The sequence below is a fragment of the Centropristis striata genome, chromosome 5, assembly GCF_030273125.1.
Source record: "Centropristis striata isolate RG_2023a ecotype Rhode Island chromosome 5, C.striata_1.0, whole genome shotgun sequence".
Lineage (NCBI taxonomy): Eukaryota > Metazoa > Chordata > Actinopteri > Perciformes > Serranidae > Centropristis > Centropristis striata.
In genome coordinates, this window is record NC_081521.1 from 34,267,343 (window position 1) to 34,292,197 (window position 24,855).

Below are 24,855 nucleotides of genomic sequence, written 5' to 3' on the forward strand. Positions count from 1 at the left end.
AAGTGAAAATAACATTTGTGCTGCATGAGAACCATTCTAACTAAAACTGCATGGGATCAGCATAAAGTGGGCATGCCTGTAAATTGGAGACTCAGGGGAACCTATTTTTATTTAGATATCTTGAGATCAGAGGTCAAGGGACCCCTTGAAAAATGTGTTATTTACCCTTTCCAAAAAGAGATATCATGACATGGTTGGTACCATTTGACCGTAGATCTTCTAGTTTCACATGATACCAGTAGCTTTAATACTGATCTCACTACAGCCTCTGAAAAAAAAAAGAAAGTCAGAAAGTTGGCTTAGAGGTTAATGTATCCTCTCTATGGGAGAAAACAAAACGCATCAGTCATGTAGTTTTAATAGAAGTCACATTTCACAGTCTCACAATCATGGATTTAACAGTTTCAGGAGAGCATGATTTAAATGTGCACGAAACACTGCATCTGCCTCATAAGGATGCAATACTCTGATGTCTTGTTACCCTGGGAGTTGAGCTTAGAGCCTGTTTTTCCCCCTTTCAGTTGAAGCAATCTCATCATGACATTATAATGTAGATGAATGGCCCTGACCTGGCAGACTCTGCTCCATCACTGCTAATGGGAGAGGAAAGTCATACTTTACTGCTTGTGCAACTCTGCTGGCAAATCAGTCTGAATTACAAGGCCGTGCACCAAGCATTGTTTTTTTATTGATCGGTCTAAATGCAATACTCACATGACAGTGATAGATACAATATGCCAAATGTGTCTGTGCCACTAGTGGTAGAGTGATAACGTTCACACTCCTTAGATCTGTCTCTCTTGACCCCTATCGTTTCAGTGGCTCTAATCAGCCACAGGATCAGCCTTGATCCCCACTTGACCTGGAAACTTCAATAAATCAAACCCCTCTGAACTTGCAGTTTGTTGGTACAGTATAGCATTCGCACCAAAGACATCACAATGCAACATGAGATGTAATAATTCAGATGTCAGATGCTGTCATTTGAGGTTTTGGTTTGAGCTTCTTCGGCTAATATTTGACATTACATTTTTGAACACAGTCGGGTTGAGGTACTGTGGTATGATGATCCTTTGGTTTATCTAGTGTGGGAACCACTTAGAATAAAGCCTCTGCCTTTGCACTGAGTTTACATAGTGAAGTCCGAGCCTGTTGTCAGTGTCTCTCACTATAAACAACAAACAGCCCAGAGGGAGTAAAACTAGCTACAGTAAGTGCTCAGCACACTCACACCTACATGCACGGACAACATAATGTGCAGCGGACCCTCTCACTGTGAGGGATAAACACCCCGTCGTGTGGCCCGATCTGTTTACGAGTTAGCCTGTGGCCGGCCAGGGTCGTGGAGGTTGTGTGTGTGTCTGAGTGTGTTAGGGAATGTGTGATGGAGGGATTACAGGCAAGCTGGCCGCCGCTTTCAAGAGGAAAAAACAAATACAAACACAGGCAGAATGTTAGACAAGCTTCAGTGTTTAGCATTTGTGGTGGTAGCCTGTTGTCGTTTCCTATGAAAGGAATACCTCTCACAATTTTTTTCAAACAAAAGGAAAGCCTTTTTGCTTCAACCATACTATGTAAAGGGGCAAATTACACTAATTTTCAGGTTTGCACTTGTATTTTGGGTTTCTAATAGAACATTTGTGCAATTTTTTAATGGTTAAAAAAGCACATTCTTTTTCTCATAGTGTTTGTTTGAATATACCTCCATTCACATTCTGAACACTATTTTAGCACGTTGTTTTAGCATCATCCCAAAACCCCAGTCTGCTGTGACTGGTTTGCCAGAAAAATATGGTGCCCATTTGAAAAGATAGTTCTCAAGGTGTGGGTGGAGATATTCAAATGCATGTGACAAATCTGAATGGCTTGTTCACTTACATGTTTTCTGATCTAGACAACCCACAAAACTGACTGAATTGTCTTGTTTTCCAGTTTGTGGTTTGTTAGGCACTTCAGATACCCAAATGTATGCAAACACGCACTGAAAATGTACATTTTCTCTAGTATAGTATAGTATAGTATAGTATAGTATAGTATAGTATAGTATAGTATAGTAGTAAATTTTAGCAAAAATGCATGTGTTTGGGATTTACTGTGACGAAAATACTTTATAGGATAAGATTATACTGCACAAGTTGTGTGGGAGTTTGTAGCAACTGTTTTGATCTAGTTTTTAAATTGTTAAACACAACCCCATATACTTTAATTCATCAAGAATGTTCCCACTTCAACACTATAGAAGGTCAAGGTGACACAGAGTGAGTAATTGATATGCAAATGATCGTTTTAGGGGTGAAGTATTTGTTTCACCATGTCATAGATTAAAAGTATAGTCAGTTCAGTTGGTCACCTTCTCTCTCTTTCTTTCTCTCAGCCAGTAAATTGTGTTGATAGTCTCTGTGGTGGGATTGACATTCTCGGTTAGTTCCGCTGTGTGATCCTGCTGGTGGTCGGTCCATCTTTATCCTCGTGGGAAAAGTCTCCACCCAAATCCACATCCATCCATCCATCTATCCATCCATCCATCTATCTATAAAACATTGTTTCCTTTGTTCTAATCTTTTATCTCCTTTTCTTCTATCTGGAACACTTCTCTGTTTCGCTCACCTGTCATACTCCACCTTTTCCCTGAATGACGCATGTTGGACCCGACTACTGGCAGTGTGCAACGCCCTTCTGGCGCACATCGAGCTGTCCAAGAGCCCTGGGATATATGCTTCTGAACTTACCCACTGGGATGTTTCACAAGAGGCCAGCTGGGAAGTTGGAGGCAGCCAAGAGGAAGGTGAAGGGGGTTGAAGGAGAGGGTAGATAGGAGACACAGAGGAGAAAAAGATGATATGGGTAACACATGGAGGAGGATTAAAGAAGTGAAGGTTCTGGTTTGTGTGTGAGAAAGAGGGAAAAGACAGAGTTATAGAGAGAAATGGTGGGAAGACTAAGAAGAGGGATGCACCCAGGCAGCCTTTGCTTCCCTTTGTTCTCAAAAATGTTTAATGGCAGTCCAAAGTATTTGAAAGCTCTAAATTCAGGTGGTTTTTGTGCTATTTTCAAGAAAGAGAGTTTAAATTAACTACCACATTTTGAAACCCTAGTATAATAACTTACTGTGTGGCAGACAACATATGTTGCATTTAATTCTAAAACAGTTTATTTCGATACAAATTATCCTTTAATGCATTTCCTTTTCAGTGCACCTGCATTTAATGCGTGTTAGTGCTATTAAAATGTGAAACCTTTCCATTTAACAGCCCCCCCCCCAATACAAAGTCATACATCTTTGTGTAAAACCACATTAATTCACTCATTATCATCAAAAAAAGAGGAGAAAGTGCTCAACTGAAAAAAGGCAATGCTTTCTCTCAGAGGAAGCATAAAAACTAAAGATATTCTTGAGTTATAACTGTGAGTTATCACCAATAGGTTAAATGGAAACAACAAATGATTGCATGTCTTTTTTTTAAACACAAATATTTGAATTCTGCCATCCAAAAGATCTGAAATGAATTATGCAGTTGTCAAACTGTGAGGGAAAGGTGTTGACTGTAAAGTCTAGCTTGTGCACTCAACAGCATTGCATTAACGTGTGTTAAAAATGGTTTTCCTTGCTCTTATTTCAACCTTTCAAGATTTTTTTTATAATGGATTGTGCTACATTTGCTGCCATTTCAATGCCACAAACAAACAACTAAAAAGTCAAAAGTCGTATTTTTCAGTTTATTTATTTGAAATGTTAAAATATCGGTGTTCAAAAATGTTTCATCATAACCAGTGTTATCTCTATAAATTAATTTCTATAGCAATTAAACATAGTTGAAGACTTATTCACTTGTTAACTACAGCTAAATTCTTCTGTCTTCTTTTTTGTCCATGTTCGGCTGAGTGCATTTGTGCACAGTACATTTGGGAGTTGCTGTTTGCTACAAACATGCAGCAAATCTTCGAAAGTTTATGAACATTTAGAAAAAACTCATATTGCAAAATAACTGCAGTTGGGTTACATCACCCATCCATTGATACTGACTAAATTACGCACTCAACGTGTTGCACCTGTCTGAGTAATGTCATGTGTGTACATTACTGGGAAGAGAGAGACCCCTGCTGAAAATTCATGTTCGTACTGTAAATGGTGAAAAAACACAGCTAGCTAACAGCAGGCTTCAGTGCATGCTGTACACAGTCTGTGGCACACTATAAAAACGGTTAAAAGTCTGGCAGTAAAAGTTGACAAACACTTACCATCAAAAAATATTACATAACCATTAATTATTTTACAGATAATCTCTTTAAAAATATGGATAATATACAGTTAATATCTGTATTTAAATAAATGTATATGTGTAGAATAACTAAAGGTTTCATTTTCTACTTTAATATGATGGTAAGTGTTTGCTGCAAGACTTTTTACTGGGTTTTTTTATTATTTTTTTCTTTAACTCTTACATTGAATTTAAAGTTTTACTGTAAGAAATCAGAAAGTTGCCTTAATTTTGCATACATTTTTTACATAGAAGTCACTGTAATTTAACATCCAAGACCATTAAGCAATTGAATAATACTTAAATACTAAAAAAGTATCTCCCATTATATTTTCAACTTCCATTTTATGGTTAATATTTGTAATAAAAGTAATTTACCTTTTTATGGCATTTGCACTTAATGTAGAAAAAACACTGTGAAATGATACAGTCCGTTTCTGGAAATTAACCCCTAATATTTTTTTATAGTGTAGTGAAAAGTATAATCCAGAAGAAGTAGCATTTTTTTCTGCTCATGCCCTGTGCTGTAGGAAAAATTATATAGATTCATGCTTAAATACAGGCTTGAAAGGATATAATTTACCATCACACAATTACTGGTTCCTCATAGATTGTTTGTACTATTGTCAATGTCTTCATGCACCTGTTTATTTATGTGACTGACTTGCAGCTCATCTGCTCTGAATGGGGAGCTGCTTGTCATATCTCTTCACTTTATGAGGGACAACACAACAACTTTAGATCACAGTTAAATACTGCCACCTACTGACATAATAGCACACAACATAAAAAACACGCACAGAACTGATGTTGTGGCTTAGGGTAACAGAAATAAATGTATATTAGTTATCACTCACCAATATACTAAACAAATACATATGAATATGATTGTTTAACTGATAAAATCCTTTTTGTGGACATCACAGAGAGATTTTTTTGAATGATCTCAACATGGTTTGGCTATTTCTACTGCAATGCCTTTTCAGGCATTTTCAGTGTCCCAAACTTTTTTTCTTCAGACCCAATTAGGAATAGAAAATATCTTCAAACCGTGATAAGAGCAAATTTTCACATTCTTAGCCCTTTTAACTGCCATTTCTACATCACCTTACATTAACTTGAATAGTTAAACCAGCCAGTTCAGAGAGATACGTTTCCCAGTTAAAAAGTAAATATTGTGTCTGTGTACTCTATTCAATTGAATGCAAACGATTTGCAAATCATTGCATTCTGTTTTTATAGTATTTTTTGTAGCTTTTTAGGAATCAGGGCTTTAAAAACATGCATGGTTCTTGTTATCTAGTGATGTAATCTTATTAGTGTAGCAAGTTTATTACCTCCTCCCGTGCCATACAAGCCCCATATAAAAGGACAGATTGCATCTCAGATTACCTTCTTTTTGTCCCTGTCTGTTTTTCTCTGTCGCACACACACAAACACACACACACAACACATGTTGGTTGCCCAGTGTGGTATTTCTCTGATAAACCTAATGGTCTCTAGTGTTCAAAAGATAGAGCCCTAACTCATACTGACAGGACAGATTAACACACAGGCCTTAAACACGAGTGGAACAAGTCAAAGGTCAATACACAGAGAGAGATGTAAACTTTGCATTTGAGAGTCGACACTCAAGGTACAAAACCACTTTCTAAATCCTGTGTTGTAATCTAATAGATAAAATATGTATTAGTGCAAAGTAAGACCAAAAAAAGACACAAAATGACTGGAAAAAAAGAGACAAAATGACCAAAAAAGACACAAAATGACCAAAAAAATACACAAAATTACTAAAAAAGACACACAAAAAAAGACCCATGATTAACACGTTCACATGCACACAAAACTGTATTGTATTCAGATCAAATTTACGTTGCATATAAAATCAGACATTATAGAGATAGAGATATCTTTATTGTCACTATACAAGTGTAATGAAATGCCTTTGGCAATCTTAACGATTAAGGATATGAAAAATATTTAGAAATGCTATGTACAAACAGTGCAAGGTAAAAATACTACATAACAATACTATAACATACTGGAAGAAATAATACTATAATACACACAAGAATAGAATATAAGTAAGACAGAAAGTGACGGTGCTGCAATATATCCCTGAGTAAGAAGTATAAAAGTATGCAGTGTTGACAGGATGTAATGTAAGCATTAGTGTATCGTCCAACAGTGATAATGGCAATAAGTAAAAGAGTATCAAAATGTAATATGTGTTGCACATGAAAAAACATTATTGCACAGGAACATAAATACAGTCTGGGATAACAGTGGATAATATTATATTTATACAGTATATTTTTATGTGTTGAGTAGACTGAATATGTATTGTGCCAGGACCAAAACAATATTTGGGATAAAAATCAACTTCACTGATAAAAGTTAAGCCCAATGGCAGTGTTTGTCTCCACCTGCTGGAAAACAAGCAATAAACAACATTAAATTAACAAACATTAAATTTTAAGGGGGTAAGGTTAATATTTATAAGAGAAAATAGTTTTTTAAAAAGTTGTGCATGAAACGTTGACGGGAAAAAGACATGAAGTTTGTTTGTAAAAAAAAAAAAAAGAGAGACAGAGACAGAGAAACTAGATAAATTATCGCTACAAACAAACAATATTTACAGAAAATGAAAAGAATAAAACAAACTAAATTGTCGACCATTCCATACCTTGGTTTACATGTTGGAAAGGGAGTGAGAAGAAGCACAAATTTATTAATTCCCACCCCTTTGCAGAAGTTATTAATCGATTTTTACCATAGACTGTATATAAATAATTTTTACACTCCGGTACAGTAGGAGGCCGTACTGCTACGAGCTAGCTTCGCACCCGTAATTACACACGAAGAAGAGCGGCGGAGAGGAGCAGGAGAAGAAGAAGAAAAGTACTTGGCGTTTGTTTATATTCTGAACATCTGGGTGTTCAACCGCTGTGGTTGAAGCTAATACTTTATGTCAAACGTTTCTATGCGGTAAGATATTATGCATTGTAGTTACGCAATTAACTACGTTACAGCTGAGACTTTGTAGGATCACATTAATAACATTCAGTTTCTTTGGATTGAGGCCATAACGCTAGCTAACGTTATCTGATGCTATCTAAAGTCGTTTATTTATTCTAACCGCTGCTTTATAGGAAAGTGTTAGCAACGTTAATTTACTAAACTGTTAAATAATGTTAGTTATTGCCCGTTACCGCTGTGTCATTGATCACACTGAAACCAGAGACCCCTAAATCCATTGTTTACAGTGTTGTCGAATCATAAGAATTCATGTTAGCTTGGTAATGTAAAAGTAGTTGACTACATGGTTGTAATTCAACTCAACAAGACTTTGACGTTTGTAATCTTGTAGAGGTAGATTTTTACAAGGAATTTGCTGTGGTATATTGGTGCATAAGAACAAGACTAAAAATACTACTTAAATATAAATAGAGATTAAGGCAAGTACTGCGAGTCAAGAACAGCTGCATTAATAGAAAATAAGAATATTATATATTGTTATTGTTGTGTCTGCAGCACATGGGAGAATATGACCTTTTCTGGCAGAAATCTTGCCCTTTTAACACAACAATGTTTTTTCATCCCTAAATCTAACAATTCTACAACTTAAAGAATCGTCACTAACACTTATTGCTGCACTAACGGCTCTAATCGCACTATACCTTGATTGTTTCCCTTTTTCTGTAAGTCGCTTTGGATAAAAGTGTCTGCTTAATGACTAAATGTAAATTTACTTAACTTTATTTAACCATCACAAACTATGGTCCCTCAAGAAACCTTTAGATGGGACAATGGCTACAAATAAAGAAATATAAGATATGGTCATCTTTGTGTCTTAATATCTATGTATGTATTATGATGGCAGGGATGGATCCAGGTCAGTATTTTGAAGAGCTGCAAGGCACTGAAGATGATGATGGCGTCGGTGTCACCTCCTGGGTTTCAGTGTGTCCAAGAGGTCTCTGGAAAGTCCAGAAAAAGCGAACACACAAAGGCAATCAACAGACTGTTTTTAACTCTGGAGATGGTGCATGTACGATACTTTTTGGTACTTTCTACCCTAATATGAAGTCAATTCTTTCAGGCCATATTTGCTGAATAGAAGTATTAAATATCAAGTAATCAAGCTTACATAATGTGTCTTTGTCTCTCTAGCATGTTCATCCAGATACTATCCAAGATTGGGTTCACTGTGCCAAGTCCAAGTCCAACTCCAAGCTAACATGGATGAAACGGAGAGTTTAGGATCTGAAAAGGGAAATGAGAAACTATCAGTCCAACCTGACCAATCAGTGACTGAGGTTACTGAAGCAAAGGCCACCGCCTTCCCAAGGTGTCAGGATTCTGTGCTGCAGGTCCCGCTGGGTGACTGGACAACACTGAGGCTCGGTGAGGGTCAGTGCGACATCACAGAAGCATGTGTGGAGGGGATGAGAGTGGGAGAGAAATGTGAGGTAAGGATGCAGTGATGACTGCAGTAATTTGATTGTATGACAGTCTTTGGTTACACAAATTCTGTGCAAGTTGTCAGTAAAAACTGACTAAATTTAACATAAATTGGCAGCTTAAAACCACTGGAAAAGAGGATTTACCCTCTGATTGCTACTAATGCTAGTTAACTGCCTGAAAATTAAAAATTGTAACACAAATATTTTGATGAGAAGTGACACAAATAGCACTTTGGGTACATTCAACATTTTCAGTAAGCTATTTTGAAGGGTCGTGAACTGATAACAATATTCTCCATGGGCACTTGAGTCTTTGTAAGAGAATATACAGCTTTTGAGGATGAACAGCAAAGGTTGGGGTGTGGACCAGATGCCTAAAAAGAATGCTTAGCAGTTGCGTGTCCAAAAAAAGGGTGAACCGAAATTCCAACCTGATCATTTTGGATGTTTAAAATCTTACTTTGGCACCAATTTGCCAGTACTCCAAAACATAAAAGCCTAAGTGTTGAATATGGATTGCAGTTAAGTTACATATAATATCTTCAAATACATGAAAGCATACAACAAGTCTAATCATCATGTTTTATTTCTCAGATTTTGATCTCTCCAGTGGGACCAGATGTCTCTGTTCCACGTGCTTCTGAGGAAAACCTGCCTTTTAGTGCCACAGTTGAACTCAGAGCTTTCACACCAGGCCAGGAATCTTGGCAGATGCCTCCTGGTGAGAAGTGGCAGTGGGTGAAGTCACACAAAGGGAGGGGTGGTGTGAGATTCAGGAGTGGGGATGTGTGGGGAGCAGCAGACAGCTATAGCCGGGCCCTCAAACTCCTCATCACACTCCATGTTCATGTCAGAGAAGAGGAGAAGAAAGGCGAAGAGCAAGATACGGAGGAGCAGAGAGATCCAGACGCTGATGATAAAACACAGCAACTTCCTTCAGCTAATGAATTCAAAACTAGCAAAGCAGAACTTCACTCAAACCTGTCCTTGTGTCAGCTCAAACTAAACCAACCGGAGCGGGCAAAGGCCAGTGCGGCCAAAGCCACTCAGCTTGAACCGGGGGGAACTAAAGCGTGGTACCGAATGGGCCAAGCCTGCCAGATGTTGAATGAGCTGGAGGAAGCCAGGCAGGCATTTAGGAAACTACTGGAGCTGCAGCCTGAATCACCTGCTGCTTTGAAGGCACTGAAAGACATAGCAAGAAGAGAGAAAGAGAGAAATGCACAATTGGGACTTAGACTCAGCAAAATGTTCAGCTGAAGTATGAAAATTATCTGTAGAATGGTATGGTTCTTCTCATGAATCACTAAATGGATTTTGCATCTAAAACTACTGTCATCTCAAAAGTAAAAACATTGCTCTGTGAAAGCATGTTTGTCTTTTTCCTAAAGTCTTTGCTCCTTGTGTGCGAGATCCATGAATGTAACTAATGCAAATGTAACTTTTATGGCAAGCCCTTTTAACATTCAGTCAGTGCCTGTAATAGCAGATGTAGATATTAGCAATTGCTTTTTGATTAGTTAGAATACCAAGCCGACATATCCATGATGTAATTTTGACTGGTAACAATTCTAATTAAAGACATCTACAACTCAGTTCCCACTAGTCAAAATTATTTATGCCACAACTCACTCACTAGTGGCAATGCTGTATCTACAATAAGTTCCCACAGATAGCATAAGTGGAATTCTAAATATCTTAAAATTTAATTTGGAGTAGTCCTATTGATTAAATGTAACAAGGGCTTGCCATAATTTTAGAGCAATTGATGTTCATATTCATGAGTGAGAGGTGCGTGAGATCATGGTATTGTGTTTGTGTGCAGTACTGGGCTCTGAAATGATGTGGATGTAGTTCCTCGAATCGACAGAAGGTGTCGTTCTCTGTCAGTCCACACAGTCTGTGGTACATCGGCACGGGTGAGCAGTGTGTTGTTTCAAAATGCCGAAACCCGGGATCGAACCAGGGACCTTTAGATCTTCAGTCTAACGCTCTCCCAACTGAGCTATTTCGGCGTGATGCGTTCAGGGAATATAGGCCTTAAGAATTAATCATTCATAAATCTGCGAAATGGTTGTCTTATTTATAACGATAATTGTATTTTACATGCGGTGAAAACATAGACTGTAAAAATAAATGTAGAGACATAGAGACGATGTGGTTATATCCTCACTAGGACGGAAACTCGATAAGTTCATAATGTTTTAAACGTACTAATGTAACTCAACGTTTTCAGTCTGCGATTTCTGCCTCGTGAATCAGATGAAATCGGTGTTTTATGCATTTGTTTTGTTCTGTAAAACAATAATATACCTTACTTGATTGTGCATCTACTTTATTATCTTTTATTTGCGATAGATCAGATGATTAATCGACCGTGTCTATCGGAGTAACAATTGTGGACTTAGTTGATTCGTAAACTCTGCACTGCATTACCATGTCTTTATTTGAAACATCTGTTTAATCAACCATGTTTATCGAAGTTGCATTTAAAAATGAATGTTTCATGTTCCATTACTGTGCTGGATTAACTTACCCATAGGTCCCAACCGCGACCACAAAGATGGATGAAAAATGGCTGCGCTAAAGGTAACGTAATCATGTCCAAAATTGTAAAATACTATGGTGTAAGTAAGCAGTGAACTACCCTTTGTTGAGAATTGCACTAGAGCAAACGGCAGTTGTAAAACAAAATAATTTAGTATGGATTAAACACATTCAACTAATTTAATTTCATAGAGGGTCCTTGCCAGCAGAGGTGGGAGCAAGTCATTATTTTGCAAGTCTCAAGTCAGTTTCGAGTCCTAGTCCAAGTCACAATGCACTCTCCAAATGTATGTCATTTTGACAACAGGCTAATTACATAATCAATTTACAAAATCGTGAGTGCTAATGTATTATTTATTTGTTATTCATGGCTCATTCCTGCAATTTGTTTGGATGCTGTTGTGTGGAAAGTGGATCTGTGGGTTTAAGTGTCAAGTTGCTGTCAATAAATAGCCTTAAACTTAGTTACTTTGGCTAGGTTGCAAATACCAAGTAGTTTCAGATTAAAAGGCTCAAGTCCAAGTGAAGTCCAAAGTCACTGATGTTAAAGTCTATGTCAAGTTACAGGTCTTTTTTTCCCCCAAGTCTAAAGTCAACAAATGTGTTTCCTTTGTGTCCGCACATCTGCACCCCACTAAACAGAACGTCCACAGTCCTTGTTTTTGTCATGTAAGCAACAAACACTTTAATCAAATACTTGAATAGAGGTTCCATGTGAAGGAGGCAATTTATATGAGTAAAGGCAGTGTTAAGTCCATTCATGAAGCTGTGTAAAATGTTAACAAAATTAAGATAGTATTGATTGCAATTCTTCCCAAGATCCCACAATGCACAAGGAACATGTTGCAGGTTTACAGGTACAGCATGAGAAACTCTAGATAACAATAACAAGTATCGATTTATTTTCCCCATCTTTGGACACTGTTTTTTCTCTCTTTTCTCTTTCTCCCAGTTCCCTTATGTCTCCTGTAGTAATTGTCCTACAGTTCCAAAGTTTGTCCAGTTCAGTTCCTCTTCGGCTTTGTGTTGTCAGTGTGTGTCTGGGCTGCTGACAGCTGTTTCCATGCATCCACAATGAGCATCAGCGGAATGATGAACCACAGCATGTTCATGAACGTAAAGTAGAACCAGAAGTAGATCGGGTGTCCCAGCTCAGTGTGAGAATAACCATCTCTGTGCTCCGTGTAGAAGTAAAGCACTACACCATACAGCTGACCTGGAAGACAAATCGTGTAAATATGATTAAAAAAATACTTCTTGAGAGATTCTGAGAATGTATATTATTATTTATAAATCAATATGTGTAGCAATAAATAACTAACAATATCTTACCTATTGAAATGATGAGTTGCAGAACAAATCTGTAGGGCTTGTTCGTTAAGAAGGCAAATACAGCCCACAAACTGAAAGGTCCCCATAACCATGCAGTCACAGTCTCCATACAGACAGTGAAATTATCCGCTCTAGAAATATGCAAGGCACAATTAGTTACAGGTTTATTCCTTATTTTTTAATGCAAAAGTTCAACAAAGTTATGTGCAACTTGAACTCACATTATATAACGACTGTCTCCTTTGGAGTACTCCTTCCCTGTCGGAGAAAAATATAAAACATGGTTCTTCTAGAATGCAACATTACAGATTATTACAGATTTTCTAAACATGCTTTTCTTGTTTGTACTTACATAGCTGTGACAGGAAGCTCTGGTCCCCTGCAATAACATCATAATACAGCGAGAACCATCCCTCAATGATTCCATGGACGAAACCACAAACGGCAAACCAGCACACAGCCAGACGCCTCCATGTCCCCAGCCTTTCTCTCTGGCCAGTGATCAGCCACGTCACAAGCATAAACACACCAGACACAGAAAAAAGGAACACGAGGATCTCTGACATGGATCGGTCATTGGCCACATAGGTGGGAATCAAAAGGTCCCGAGGCCAGTAGGGATGAAGAACTCCAGCTTCTGATGTGGCATCCATCATCTGTTTCAAGAAAGGTTGGTCAAAGCTCTTTAGCCACAGTAGGCTACGTAGCCAACGAAACAGCAGAGCCACATAGTGTAGAATAAAATAAGTATAGTAGGTTATATATATTGAGGGACAGAACAATAAAAAACAATGATGCCACAGACACAGTTTAGTAATGTGCAAAAATGTCAATGTGCATCTTTTTAATTATTAATGAGCACTCTGCACTTCTATTATACTTCTACTGTAACAGTTTATCATTTATCGCAAATGTACAAACTTAAGTTAATAGATGTAAGGTTTTATTGAAGGATCTTAATAGCAGAACAAAGGCAATAATGCATGCATGCATATTTGTCCTAACCAGTGATTTTAACCGCTGTATTGAATAAAAGGTAAGAAAATGTTTATGAAAAATTGCGTCATCCATCATCTGTTTCAAGAGAGGTTGGTCAAAGCTCTTTAGCCACAGTAGGCTGAAAATGCATTGATTTCTGATATTGGAGATAATTCAAGCTCAAGTTTACACTGAAAATTTGCTGTTGTGGGAATAATTAAGAAACATCTTATCTTTTAAAAACAACGAGACAACAGAGCCACATAGTGTAGAATAAAATAATTATAGTAGGCATTATATATTGAGGGACAGAATAATAAAAAACAATGATGCCACAGACACAGTTTAGTAATGTGCAAAAATGTCAATGTGCATCTGTTTAATTACTTATGAGCACTCTGCACTTCTGCTGAGTCTGTAACAGTGAATCATTTATCACAAATGTAAAAACTTAAGTTATTAGAGGTAAGGTTTTATTGAAGGATCTTAATAGCAGAACAAAGGCAATAATGCATGAATATTTGTCCTTACCAGTGATTTTGATCGCTGTATTGAATAAAAGGTAAGAAAATGTTTATGAAAAATTGCGCGGCTCCAATCATCCAAGGCAGCTAACTAGTAACTCTAGTTCAATTTCAGTGCAGATGAACTCAAACACGGAACTCACTCGAGCAAGGGGCGGATACCTGCGATTACAAAGACCAATCAAAAGACAGTATGCACAGAGCTACCCATAGAGCTACCAGCACATGCGATCTGCTGGCCCGCCGATTGGCTCTTCATCTCGGAACATGGACGTTGTCGCTGGAAACTACCAATTAAAATATGTCTCTTACTCGAAGATACCGTCCCCCCTCTCCATGGGCAAATGTATAATATCAAACGTTGGTGAAACGTGAATTGCCGAACCGGTAAAAAAAAAAAAAATAATAAAAAAAAAAAAAAAAAAATTAAGTAAAAATTAATTGAGTAAAAATTAACTCAACTTGTTATTGAGTTCATAATGTTTTAATATATTGTAATGTATCGTAACGTTTTCACGGTCTGCGAATTCTGCCAGCTGAATACAATGAAATTAGTGTTTCCTACATTTTTCTGTTGTGTAAAACAATATTACACCTGACCTGATTGTGCATCAACTTATATATTTTGTTTATTTGAGACAGATGTTTAACAATTAAAAAATGAATGTTTCATGTTACGTTACGATTAACTTTCCCATAGGTCCCAACTGTTGGAGACGAATTAAAAGAAGACAGATAGTGTAAGCATGTTCATAATCGTAAAATTCTATGATTTACGTACGATGTATGTATGTTCCAAATAGTGCAAAAACATATAGCGTACTAAAAATATTTTAATTTTGTATACATGGATTGTCTTGCAAGTCAAAAGTAAGTCTCAAGTCTCTCAACAACCTTAAACCTTAAAACCTTAAAGTCAGTTTATTCTGGAAATGAATTTCTCAGTGGCACACCTTTTCTCTTTTGTTTAAAGATGTTGTCTTGTTGTTTGTCAAGAAAAGGAAAAAGGTTTCCTCCCATGCCGTGTCAGGGAATATTCCCTGCCGTGACCCGGATTCGAACCGGGGTTGCTGCGGCCACAACGCAGAGTACTAACCACTATACGATCACGGCGAGCTACTGGGAGTCATGCTACCAGCACGTTCAGTTGCCTTCATGAAGCTGTGCGGAGGGGCTCCATATGATACATTGAGTGATACGTTAGTATGTTTATGGTTCCATTTACGATGCCCTTTTCAGTTTCCACACCAAATACGTTAGTTTGCGACAGTCGTGACGGACGTTAACCCAGGGTTTCTTCCCTGATGAGAGCAGTTTAGTTAACGGTCGTTATCTATAGTTAATTATTTTTACCAACACCGAAATAAAGCGTTAAAAAAACTTTACGTCGGTGTTCGTAAACAAAATCAACTAATGTCAACGTCAGACATTTTTTTACAATATCTACCGGTAACATTAACTTTAATTCTTAATTTAACTGCTGCCACTAAGTTGCAGATAAGTTTAATCAACGTTAGCAAAGCTAGCTAGCATACGTTATAGCTAACTTAGTTGTTACCATTATATACAGTATATGGCTGTTACGCTGCTGCTCGGAACTCGGAAATATCCGACCTCCGAGTCGGAAAAGTGCAATAGAACGGCCCTTGAACTCGGGATTCCGACTCGGGAATTCGGGTAGGATCCAGCAGCCCGAGTAGGTCGGAAATACGTGGAAAACGTCAAAGCAAAACGGTGCCACACAACGTGAGGGGACAGTCACTTTATCTTCAGCATTGATGTGTTTCCCCAGAATATTTTTTAAATGCACGTCATTACACCACTGGTCGTTGCTACCATGGTTTCACCAGTTGCGTTGTACTTTAAAACTTTAAGGCATTCAAAATGTCGTATTGGTCCCATATGGTCTAGCGGTTAGGATTCCTGGTTTTCACCCAGGCGGCCCGGGTTCGACTCCCGGTATGGGAACTTCCCCTTTTTTTTCCATTTTAAAAACGGAATAATAATATTATTAAAGAGTTACTATATGAATCCACGAAGGGAAATTTTAGTGTAACAGCAGCATAAACGGAATAAGAGAAGAACAAAAAATAGATGGAGTTGACATACAAAATAAATTATAATAAAAGCATAGAAGAAAACGATATAAACTGTTTACATAACAAGGATAATTTAGTGCAAACGGATTGATCAATGTGATTATATGTTATGTGGTGGGTTGTCCATAATGGGGAGTAGTTTTAAACATTTCTGAACTAACAAGCAAATAATGACAATAAGCATGCATGAGAGGTAATTTTAATGTTACATCACTATACATTTGTCATGTTACGTTAGGTATTCATGCGCTGCAGCCAAGGATGTATAAAGAGATATATACGTAGATATAGTACAAATAGAGAGCAATGGATAAATAGGCTGCAAGTGCAATAGACATGTGATATAGATCACATGACCACATGACGCCATGTGTGTCATGTGATGCGGAAGCCGTAAATTGCTGGTTTATCGTTGAACTGTTGATTTGCGGTTGAAACGACGGTGGTGAAGACTGTTTGGAAAAAAATACTTGAGCTCGTACAAAACAGTCGAAATGGGTGTGTCAGAATTGGAAAAATCTTCTCTGCTTCTGGACGAAAAGCTGCTCCGTTTAATGGAGCAGCTGGAGTTGCTGGAGGAGAAACGAGCCACTCTCAACTCCCTAATAGAGCAGGTAGCACAGAGAGCAAACCACTCTCGAACATCTATCTCTGTTTAAATGTGTGTGTCCATGACTGTTTACATTTGCAGAAACATACATTTTTTTGAAGGTGTAAACAAAAACAGCAACTTTGTGAAATGCCTGTACCCGTTTTAGAACCTTAAATGTAGGGTAACTGAATATCTTTTGGTTTTCCACTCTTGATCAATCAACAGAAAATTGTCAATGTCCGCTAAAGCTCAGGGATATTGTAATGGGTAATATTTCTTCATTCTTCCAGAGATTCTACCAGACTAACTGAATTTCCCCTCGGGGATAAATAAAGTAATTTTGTGTTGATTGATTTCACTATTTTCAACAATGAAGTAATGACAAAAAAAAAGAGATGATGAAAATTATTTTGTGCTGCAACCCTGATGTGAAGTATATTTTATTAAGAATTTTTCCAATACCAACTAATATCAATCCCTGCACCCGTTGTTTTTCAAACCTATGTGCTCAAATTTAAATGTATGTATATTACCATTTTATATTTCCCACAGGGATGGTTTTCCATTTCCAAGGCGCGATATTCTATGGGAAACAAACAAGTGTCTGCACTTCAGTATGCAAGTGAGATAGAACCACGGGTCTGTATTCATGCCAGGTGAGGAACATATAAGTTCTCCCAGGTAAATTGTTATTCATAGGAGTTGAAAAAATATTTATAACTTGGTTTTATATTGTGCAGAACAATGGAAAATGGTGAAGTGGATTTCTGCACAGAAAAGGTCGAAGAAAAGTGTAGCAATGAGGCTGGAAAAAATGCCACGTCAATAGAAGATATTGGACCACAAGAAGAAGGTGAGTCTGCCAATAGAAAAGAAGTGTTGTTTATATTTACCAAGAACAAATAATGACTAGATTTGTTAAACTTTGCGGTTTCATAGGTGTCAGAAGAAGAAACAAACCGAAAAAGGATATCACACAGAAAGAAGCAAGTGATGAAACAAAGAGTGAGAAAGCTCCTGAAGCAACTCCAGTAAGGAAGAGTGAGCAGAATCCTCAGCAAGATCCACTGAAATGGTTTGGGATTCTGGTGCCACAGTCTCTTAAACAAGCACAGTCGTCGTTCAAGCAAGGTACGATGTTACATATCCAAAAGAGTCTCTCAGGGCTCACTAACAACTTATAGAAAATGCATGCTTTATCAATTAAACAAAGTGTATGAAGCATTTATAAAACACAACCAATACAGAAACACCTTTAAGTTGACTCCCTATAAATAAAAAATGAGTTTATAAAAATGTTTTTCTATTTTAAATGGTACCACATTAAATTGTTATTTATTGTGTTTACTACTTTACTAGCTTTCCACTTCAAATTAACATAGAAAATACAAACAGTTTACTAGTTATCTTCGGATACATGCCTACCTTCCCAGTATTTGCTATGATATGATTCATACTGTAGGTTTATCAGATTGGAGAGGATGCTTTCTTAATGTTTTCCTTATTAAATTCTTTAGTTGATTATTTAGTCATGTATTGAGCTCACAGGGCTACATTTGGTTCTCGTATATATTTACATCAATAATCACATAACGTAGATATTTGTGAATAGATAAATTAACTTTTTGTCCTGCTGCCACAGTAAAGTCTAAATTCAAGAAGATGTCACATAATTCATGATTAATATAGATCACAGTCTATTTTTTTAGCATCTACTAAAAATGTAAAAAAAAAAAAACAAAAACATCTGCATATGACATGACACCCCTTGTTAGGGCGTAGAAACAACAGTGTCATTTTATTAGTGACTGGTATTTTTATGCACGAGTGCAAGATGAAACCTGTGACACAGCTCTTGGTGTACCACTGGTAAACCTTTTTCTTCTCGCCTTTCATATTACAGTAATAGAGCTGTCGGCTGAGATTGCAACCCTTCAGACTGCAGTTTTAAACACCAGACAGCAGCTGAAGCACAGCATGAAAGACAAACACATGCTCCAGGAGGAAGCCTCAGCAGCCCAGTTGGACAAGGTGGCAGACTAAATAACTCTGTTGAATCAAAGCTGAAGAGGATCTAAGAAGAGCGTGAGGCTGCAGAGAGTGACAGGTTGGAGTCTGTAGATTTTGCTTCAGGGCCAAATGAACTCAACAGAGATCCTCCCTTTGGAGATTACAGTTGGTTAAGTATTCCTCAAATAATATTGGATTGTGTTGGATCTTGTGCATTTTTGACTGTCTCGTCGATATAGTGTGGCCTGTTTAAGATGAATGTCTGTAAATGTTGTCTTTTCTCATTAAAATCTGTGTTTTAGACTCTAAGATTAATTTATAGATGAACAGAACCTGCTTGAATGTTTTCAATAAATGGCTGGTGCCATTGTCCGATAAGGCACCCTCTATAAATAATGTATAAGTTGTAATTATTGGATTAATTCATTAATAATTGAATAATAATTTATAGAATAAATATAATATAATACTATAAGCTATTTACAAGAACCAGTTCAGTTGTACGCTGCCTGGTTGTGAAAAAATCCTTTGGTGTTAAATCATTTTTATTTGGTAATAAAAAAAACATCCATTAAATTAATTGTGGTCGAGATCCTCTGTTGCAATTTCCCCCCAAAAGGAAATACTCAAACATATTCACTTGGGGGGGTTTAGTTTAGTAGTTTGGGTTTTCCCCACTTCCCCACAGTCAGAAACTAAAATGCCCTAGGACAGACCTTGTAATGCATTTGGTTTAGTCTGAGGTTAATGTCAAACAGCAGTATTGGCTAAATTGTTGAGTGTATAGGATTACATGATATAATCATGAACACCTTGGCATTCTGTAATTGAGCAAAACTAAGGCAACCTAAGTGTTAGGTGAGGAGGCTCAGACTCAGACTTTGAAAACTTGTGGATCAGCATATCAATAAATAATAAATAATCTATTTATGTTTGGTTAAAGCACTTTTTAAATTGGTTTTCATTTTTATATTTGGTATTAATTGACATAGTGTTGATTTTTGTATATAGGGGTTTATTTTACAACCTGATAACCCAAACAATCATTCTTATAAGTTATTTTTCAAGCAATGGATAAACGATTTATTAACCATTAATAGATCCATTACATTCAACTTGTTAACTATTTATAAAGGAGGCTTTTTTGGAGAGTATTTCCTGCAATAGCTATTTTTGTTTATTTTATTTTGCTGTCTAAATAAACACATATTTAAATGTAATGTTAGAATACATATTTTTCATTCTGTTCTCAATTATTTTATTCATAATTATTATTATCAATCGCAGTATCAATATCAAGCGTTATTGCCAGTATCGGGGAAAACTGCCTCCTCTTCTGGAGACGGCCGAACATTACCGGAAAGTGCCGAAACGGGGAACGAGACTCGTTTATTGTGTGTACTTCCTGGTCCAATTATAATACTGTCTATGCCTCCATGAAACACAGCGCTCTGCCTCCCCTTCACTTGCGTCCTAACGACGGATGGGAGCGCAGAAACAACGGATGTAGCTTCCCTATAATATTATTGATGTTTCCAGACGTCCGCAGCAGCCCGTGTAGCCAGATTGTGGCCGATTCCGGACGTGCAAGCGACGCAACTCCTGCTTGAAATTAAATTTTCTTTTGTCTGCGCAACTGGCATCAACATTTTTTTAATGTGTGATCAGGGATTGGGAAGTAAACACGCTGGCCTGCGCTCATGATTAGAGGCGAGGTGAGATTGATACCTCAGACTCAGATTGTCCTTGATCTCAAGTTGATTTCACTTCGGAGCAGAGGAACTGTGGGCTCCAATGGCGTCAGTTTCGAAGGTGTCTATTCTGGATTACTTTAATATTGTGTTTGAGGGTGAAAATGGCAAAATCGAGTCCAACTGCAAGGCTTGTGGTACCAGGATCCAGGCGAAGCGGAGTGTCACGTCCAACTTCGTAACGCATCTCAAGGTAATTATTTCAAAATAAAATGTTTTATCGTCTGGACTTTATCTTACATTTCTGTCTGCATCAGTTGAAACAGCTGGCCCTACAGCATCTGTTTATGTAGCCTATACCCCACAGTGTCAGCTATATAAACCTTAAGACAGTCTGTTGCTTCTCTACCCCTGTCCTCTTCCACAGATGTCAAAACAAGGTGGTGTATACATCTAAACAGTTCTATCTGCCAAACAATAACACTGCTGTTCCTCTCTCTGTCTCTCTCCCATTCAGCGGAAGCACCAGGCTATGTATGATGACTTTGTGAAAAGGAAGGATATGAAGAGAGAGGGTTACTCCTCTGGTTCCCTGCACAGTTTCAACACAAATGGAGGGAATACCCGCTACACTCTCCCCATTATCAGTACTCGAGTGGGAGGTGGAGGTGGAGGAGGAGGAGGTGGTGGTGGTGGTGGTGTTGGAGGAATGGGAGTTCTTGAGGGAGGAGTAGGAGGAGGCTCTGGAGGAGGGGTGACCAAGTTTGACAGACATGACCCACGTCAGGTGTGTGCTGTTATCCATCATCGCTTCAGATGCAAATAACCAAGCAGCTATTTATGAAATGCTACAAGTGTTGCATTATTTATTGGGCATTGCAATGAGATCATTTGCTATAATAATAATAAGGGTATTTTTTTTTCTGTCACCACAGGTTCTGATCTCTGAGGCCATAGCTAAGATGATTGTGCGAGATCTGCAGCCAGTGTCCATAGTGGAAAATCAGGGCTTCAGAGAGCTGCTTCAGCTCCTGGAGCCACGTTACACTCCAGAGCCCCAGCACTACATCCAGAGCCAGCTCCTCCCAGCCTACGCCTACCAGGCCCAGCTAGCAACCCGTCAGGCGTTGGCCTCTGCACACGCCCTCAGCCTCAGCCTGGATCTCTGGAGGGGCTTAACTGGAGCAACTTCAGGGTAAGGAGGTAAAATCATCCAAAAACAACATGATTCCCTCTTTGTTTGATTCCCTTACTGATGAGTCCACTTCTCCCTCTCTCTTTCTCTCTCTCTCTCTCTCTCTGTAGTTACCTCGGTGTCACCTGCCATTTTCTCACATCAGATTGGCAGATGCGTTCAGCTCTCCTGGCTTGCCTCCCCCTGGCTGGAGGCAGCTCTGGGAATCGTGTGCTTTCAGAATTTGATGAAGTATGTCACTCTCACGGCGTGTCGGGGAGAGCATTTCGTGTGGTTGCGGACCCTTTCCTAGCAGCAGCAACCACAGCAAAGCCATGTTGTCTTCCTGGTTTCTTGGTCTCACCTCTTCTCGCTAATGGGCAAGACGAAGACGATGGAGAAGAGGTGGACAATGGTAACAGTGTGGAGGAAGGGATCAGGAATGGCCATGGTGACGGAGGAGAGGAAGGAGAGTGGGAGGACTCGTGGGAGCAGGGTCTGGGTGTTGGTCGGGTGGACTGTTTCTCTCGCTCCCTTGAACAGTGTGTCAGAGAGGGGTTACGCTCCTGTGCACAAGCCACTTCCACGCTGGCCAAGGCTGCCTGTTTCTACAACTACATTACCTCTGCTGTCCCACCTGAGAAACTTAGCCAGGTGTTTGATGGTCCTGGGCTGAGCATGGGGGCACAAGGAAACATCCCTCCTGCAGCAAGAGACTGGGCTGCTCAGCTGAAGGTATGTGTACTTGTATATTAACAAGCAGCTCTTTACTATAGCTCCCCATACTTAGCATTTTATGTGTTTGTTAATGCATGTCAACATTTTCATGAGGACATTTTATATGATTAAAACTGTTATTTTGCATTATATTGTCAATTGCAGCAGTTATGGATGTTTCACAATAGGACAAATACCTTAATAAACACTTAAACTGCCCTAACATCTGCCTGCAGCTACATTATAGTATGTTATAAGAAGAGATGTTCCGATACCATTTTTTTCTTTCTTATATCTCAACTTGAGTACTGATCCAATATTGGCGCATCAAAAAAAATACAGACAGACTTACAGAGAGTACAGAAATGCCTTTTTTATATAGTTTGAGTCAGTCATAATTGATAAGGAACTTCAATGAATACATCTAGGAATAAATTACAACTCCTTTAAAACAATGTTAAAGCATAGCCACAATTAAGTAAAATATTGGTACAGTAACAGCAAAAACAGTAGAGTAACATCAACTTAATTCCTGTATAAGTTGTTAAATTGCAGCCACAATTGAGTAATACAGTTACAGTATAAAACAAAACACCATCATTGATTTTGGATGCAGCAATTGTTTTATTTTTTCATAGCTGATGATTGATTGATGATTAACTCATATACTTGCCGATACCTGATCCAGCATTGCAGGCTATATCAGAGGCATTTTTGATACTGAACTCTAGTTATTAGACACTTTTCAATTAGTTGTTGATGCGCCTTAGGAATGTTATATAAGGGGTTATTATGAAATGTTGCCAGTATATGGTATGTGGACTAATTATGTAGCTGTTTTAGCAAGATTTATATTATGATACTGAGAAATGTTAGCTTTGTCAATGTTTGTCATTCCCAAATCAAGAGTGTTTTTCCATAGTTCATTTTTTTCATTCTATTTTCAATGAAGGTGCTCAGGCGGCTGCTGGACTCAGTGGACTTCCTGGAGGAGGTGAGTGGTCCGGGGGAGCTGGCACTGGGTGTTTCAGAGCGAGCCCTGCTGAGGGAGCTCACTGACACTTTGGAGCCCTTCACTGAGGCCTGGGACATGGTGCAAGGGGACAGACAGGCAGACATACAGACAGACAGACATGTGTCCATCAGCCTGGCTCTGCCGTGTGTTCTAGGCCTTCGTAAGCATCTCTCTGAGACGTCCACCCCCCACTGCCCCTCTCTCCTGCTGGGCCTCAGCCAGGCTGTAGAGCGTCGGCTGGCCCCTGTCCTGGAGGACCCTCTCTACATCACTGCCACCACCCTGGACCCCCAGTTCAAGCTCACATGGAGCAGCAATCCTGACTGGCACAGACAAGTTCTCATAGAGGAGCTGTCCAAACACTCCACAGCCTCCAGCCCCATAGACCCCAACACAGACCTCCATGCCCAATCCCAGACGCCTCCTGCCCCAGCTCCATCGCCGGTCTCCTCACTTTCCCGCCCCTGTAAGCTGTTCTCATTCATCAAGCAGAGACCCACAACCCAGGCTAAGAGCTTGGAGCAGGAGTTGGCCGTCTACCTGCGAGAGGAACCCACAGATGAGGAGACTTTGCATTACTGGCGACGTAAAGCAATTGACTTTCCACTGCTTGCCCAGGTGGCCAAGAGGGCGTTTACCATACCTGCTTGTGGTACTGTTGTCGAGAGCATTTTCACTGCTGCTGGGCGCTGTCTGCGGCCAGAGAGAGGCCGCGTCTTACCAAAGAATCTGGAGACGCTCATCTACCTCAAAGCGAACTACAGATTATTATGGACTTAAAGCTAAGAGTCATGCATTTCTTTAACCTATATAGGATTGAAGGCTTTATACCTACAGTAAAGTTACTTCTTGGATACTAACCTCCATTCCTGTAAAAGGAAACTGAGCTGACAACATAACATAGTCCTCATACTACACATTATTTGACGTGAGACGGAATTAATTTCCCAGATGTTCAGAGCCAAAGCTCAGTTTTCCTTTATAAGAAAGGTTTTGCAGACTGCAGTAGGAGTGGACTGCTGTCGGTTTACCATGTAGCCTGCATACAGACTCTCATACCACATGCTGTGGACTGAGAAGCAGATCAATACTAAAGCATTTACTTTGACATTATTTTGCCTGGTCAGGGTCTACAGTCAACCACAAGACCACAAAGCCCCAACTGTCTATCCTCTCCACCCCAGACATTGCTTGTGTCTGTGCACTGACACAACAACAATAACCAAATGGTCCGTTATTGCATACTGTAGCATTTGATTTATCTTCACTGATATAAAATAACTCTAGAGGTTGTGGCTAATTCATTTGATGTTGTTTTTGACGGAAGGCATAAGCTGCTAAGAAAAATGTCAGTACATCAACCACTTGTTCTTTTCTGTCTCTGTATGTATGCCTTATCAACAGGACATCATAATAAATGAGTTTCACTTCCTATCGGAAAGGTGTGTGCA

At 38.7% G+C, this 24,855-nt stretch overlaps 4 protein-coding genes and 3 non-coding genes across 11 annotated transcripts in view; 4 read left to right on the plus strand and 3 right to left on the minus strand.

The window, feature by feature from the left end:
• The window catches only part of fkbpl (FKBP prolyl isomerase like), a 53,165-nt gene extending 43,069 nt beyond the window's left edge, over positions 1-10,096 (plus strand). For 2 of the 3 annotated variants that reach the window (XM_059332732.1, XM_059332734.1), the window contains 3 exons: positions 8,143-8,310; positions 8,433-8,731; positions 9,320-10,096. In XM_059332732.1, coding sequence (XP_059188715.1) covers positions 8,145-8,310; positions 8,433-8,731; positions 9,320-9,985 — 1,131 coding nt within the window. In that variant the 5' untranslated portion in view covers positions 8,143-8,144 and the 3' untranslated portion in view covers positions 9,986-10,096. Of the gene's footprint in view, positions 1-7,034; positions 7,248-8,142; positions 8,311-8,432; positions 8,732-9,319 lie in introns of those variants that run through there. The other variant, XM_059332733.1, reaches the window with a different exon arrangement.
• A 571-nt stretch (positions 10,097-10,667) lies between these two features.
• trnaf-gaa (transfer RNA phenylalanine (anticodon GAA)) lies at positions 10,668-10,740 on the minus strand. Its single transcript has one exon. It is a non-coding gene; the product is annotated as a tRNA-Phe (tRNA).
• Positions 10,741-11,980: 1,240 nt separating this feature from the next.
• ebp (EBP cholestenol delta-isomerase) lies at positions 11,981-14,258 on the minus strand. 3 transcript variants are annotated; one of them, XM_059332737.1, is made up of 6 exons: positions 14,114-14,190; positions 13,610-13,624; positions 12,957-13,260; positions 12,826-12,862; positions 12,605-12,735; positions 11,981-12,488 (listed from the first exon to the last, which is right to left on the minus strand). In XM_059332737.1, exons 3-6 carry the CDS (start codon positions 13,258-13,260, stop codon positions 12,277-12,279), a joined length of 684 nt encoding a protein of 227 aa, XP_059188720.1. In that variant the 5' UTR covers positions 13,610-13,624; positions 14,114-14,190; the 3' UTR covers positions 11,981-12,276. The 3 variants fall into 3 exon arrangements, with proteins under 3 accessions (XP_059188720.1, XP_059188719.1, XP_059188718.1); XM_059332736.1 differs by lacking the exon at positions 13,610-13,624 and having other exon boundaries at positions 14,114-14,258; XM_059332735.1 differs by lacking the exon at positions 14,114-14,190 and having other exon boundaries at positions 13,610-13,986.
• Positions 14,259-15,147: 889 nt separating this feature from the next.
• trnah-gug (transfer RNA histidin (anticodon GUG)) lies at positions 15,148-15,219 on the minus strand. The gene has a single exon. It is a non-coding gene; the product is annotated as a tRNA-His (tRNA).
• Positions 15,220-16,002: 783 nt separating this feature from the next.
• trnae-uuc (transfer RNA glutamic acid (anticodon UUC)) lies at positions 16,003-16,074 on the plus strand. The gene has a single exon. It is a non-coding gene; the product is annotated as a tRNA-Glu (tRNA).
• A 314-nt stretch (positions 16,075-16,388) lies between these two features.
• On the plus strand, positions 16,389-19,116 carry ccdc115 (coiled-coil domain containing 115). The gene is made up of 5 exons (XM_059332738.1): positions 16,389-16,819; positions 17,350-17,453; positions 17,538-17,650; positions 17,737-17,928; positions 18,701-19,116. The coding sequence occupies exons 1-5, from the start codon at positions 16,700-16,702 to the stop codon at positions 18,838-18,840; spliced, it is 669 nt and encodes a 222-aa protein (XP_059188721.1). The 5' UTR covers positions 16,389-16,699; the 3' UTR covers positions 18,841-19,116.
• Positions 19,117-20,252: 1,136 nt separating this feature from the next.
• On the plus strand, positions 20,253-24,836 carry si:dkey-109j17.5 (zinc finger BED domain-containing protein 4). The gene is made up of 5 exons (XM_059333491.1): positions 20,253-20,751; positions 21,016-21,285; positions 21,434-21,693; positions 21,804-22,407; positions 23,342-24,836. Exons 1-5 carry the CDS (start codon positions 20,602-20,604, stop codon positions 24,182-24,184), a joined length of 2,127 nt encoding a protein of 708 aa, XP_059189474.1. The 5' UTR covers positions 20,253-20,601; the 3' UTR covers positions 24,185-24,836.
• The last annotated feature ends 19 nt before the right edge of the window (positions 24,837-24,855 follow it).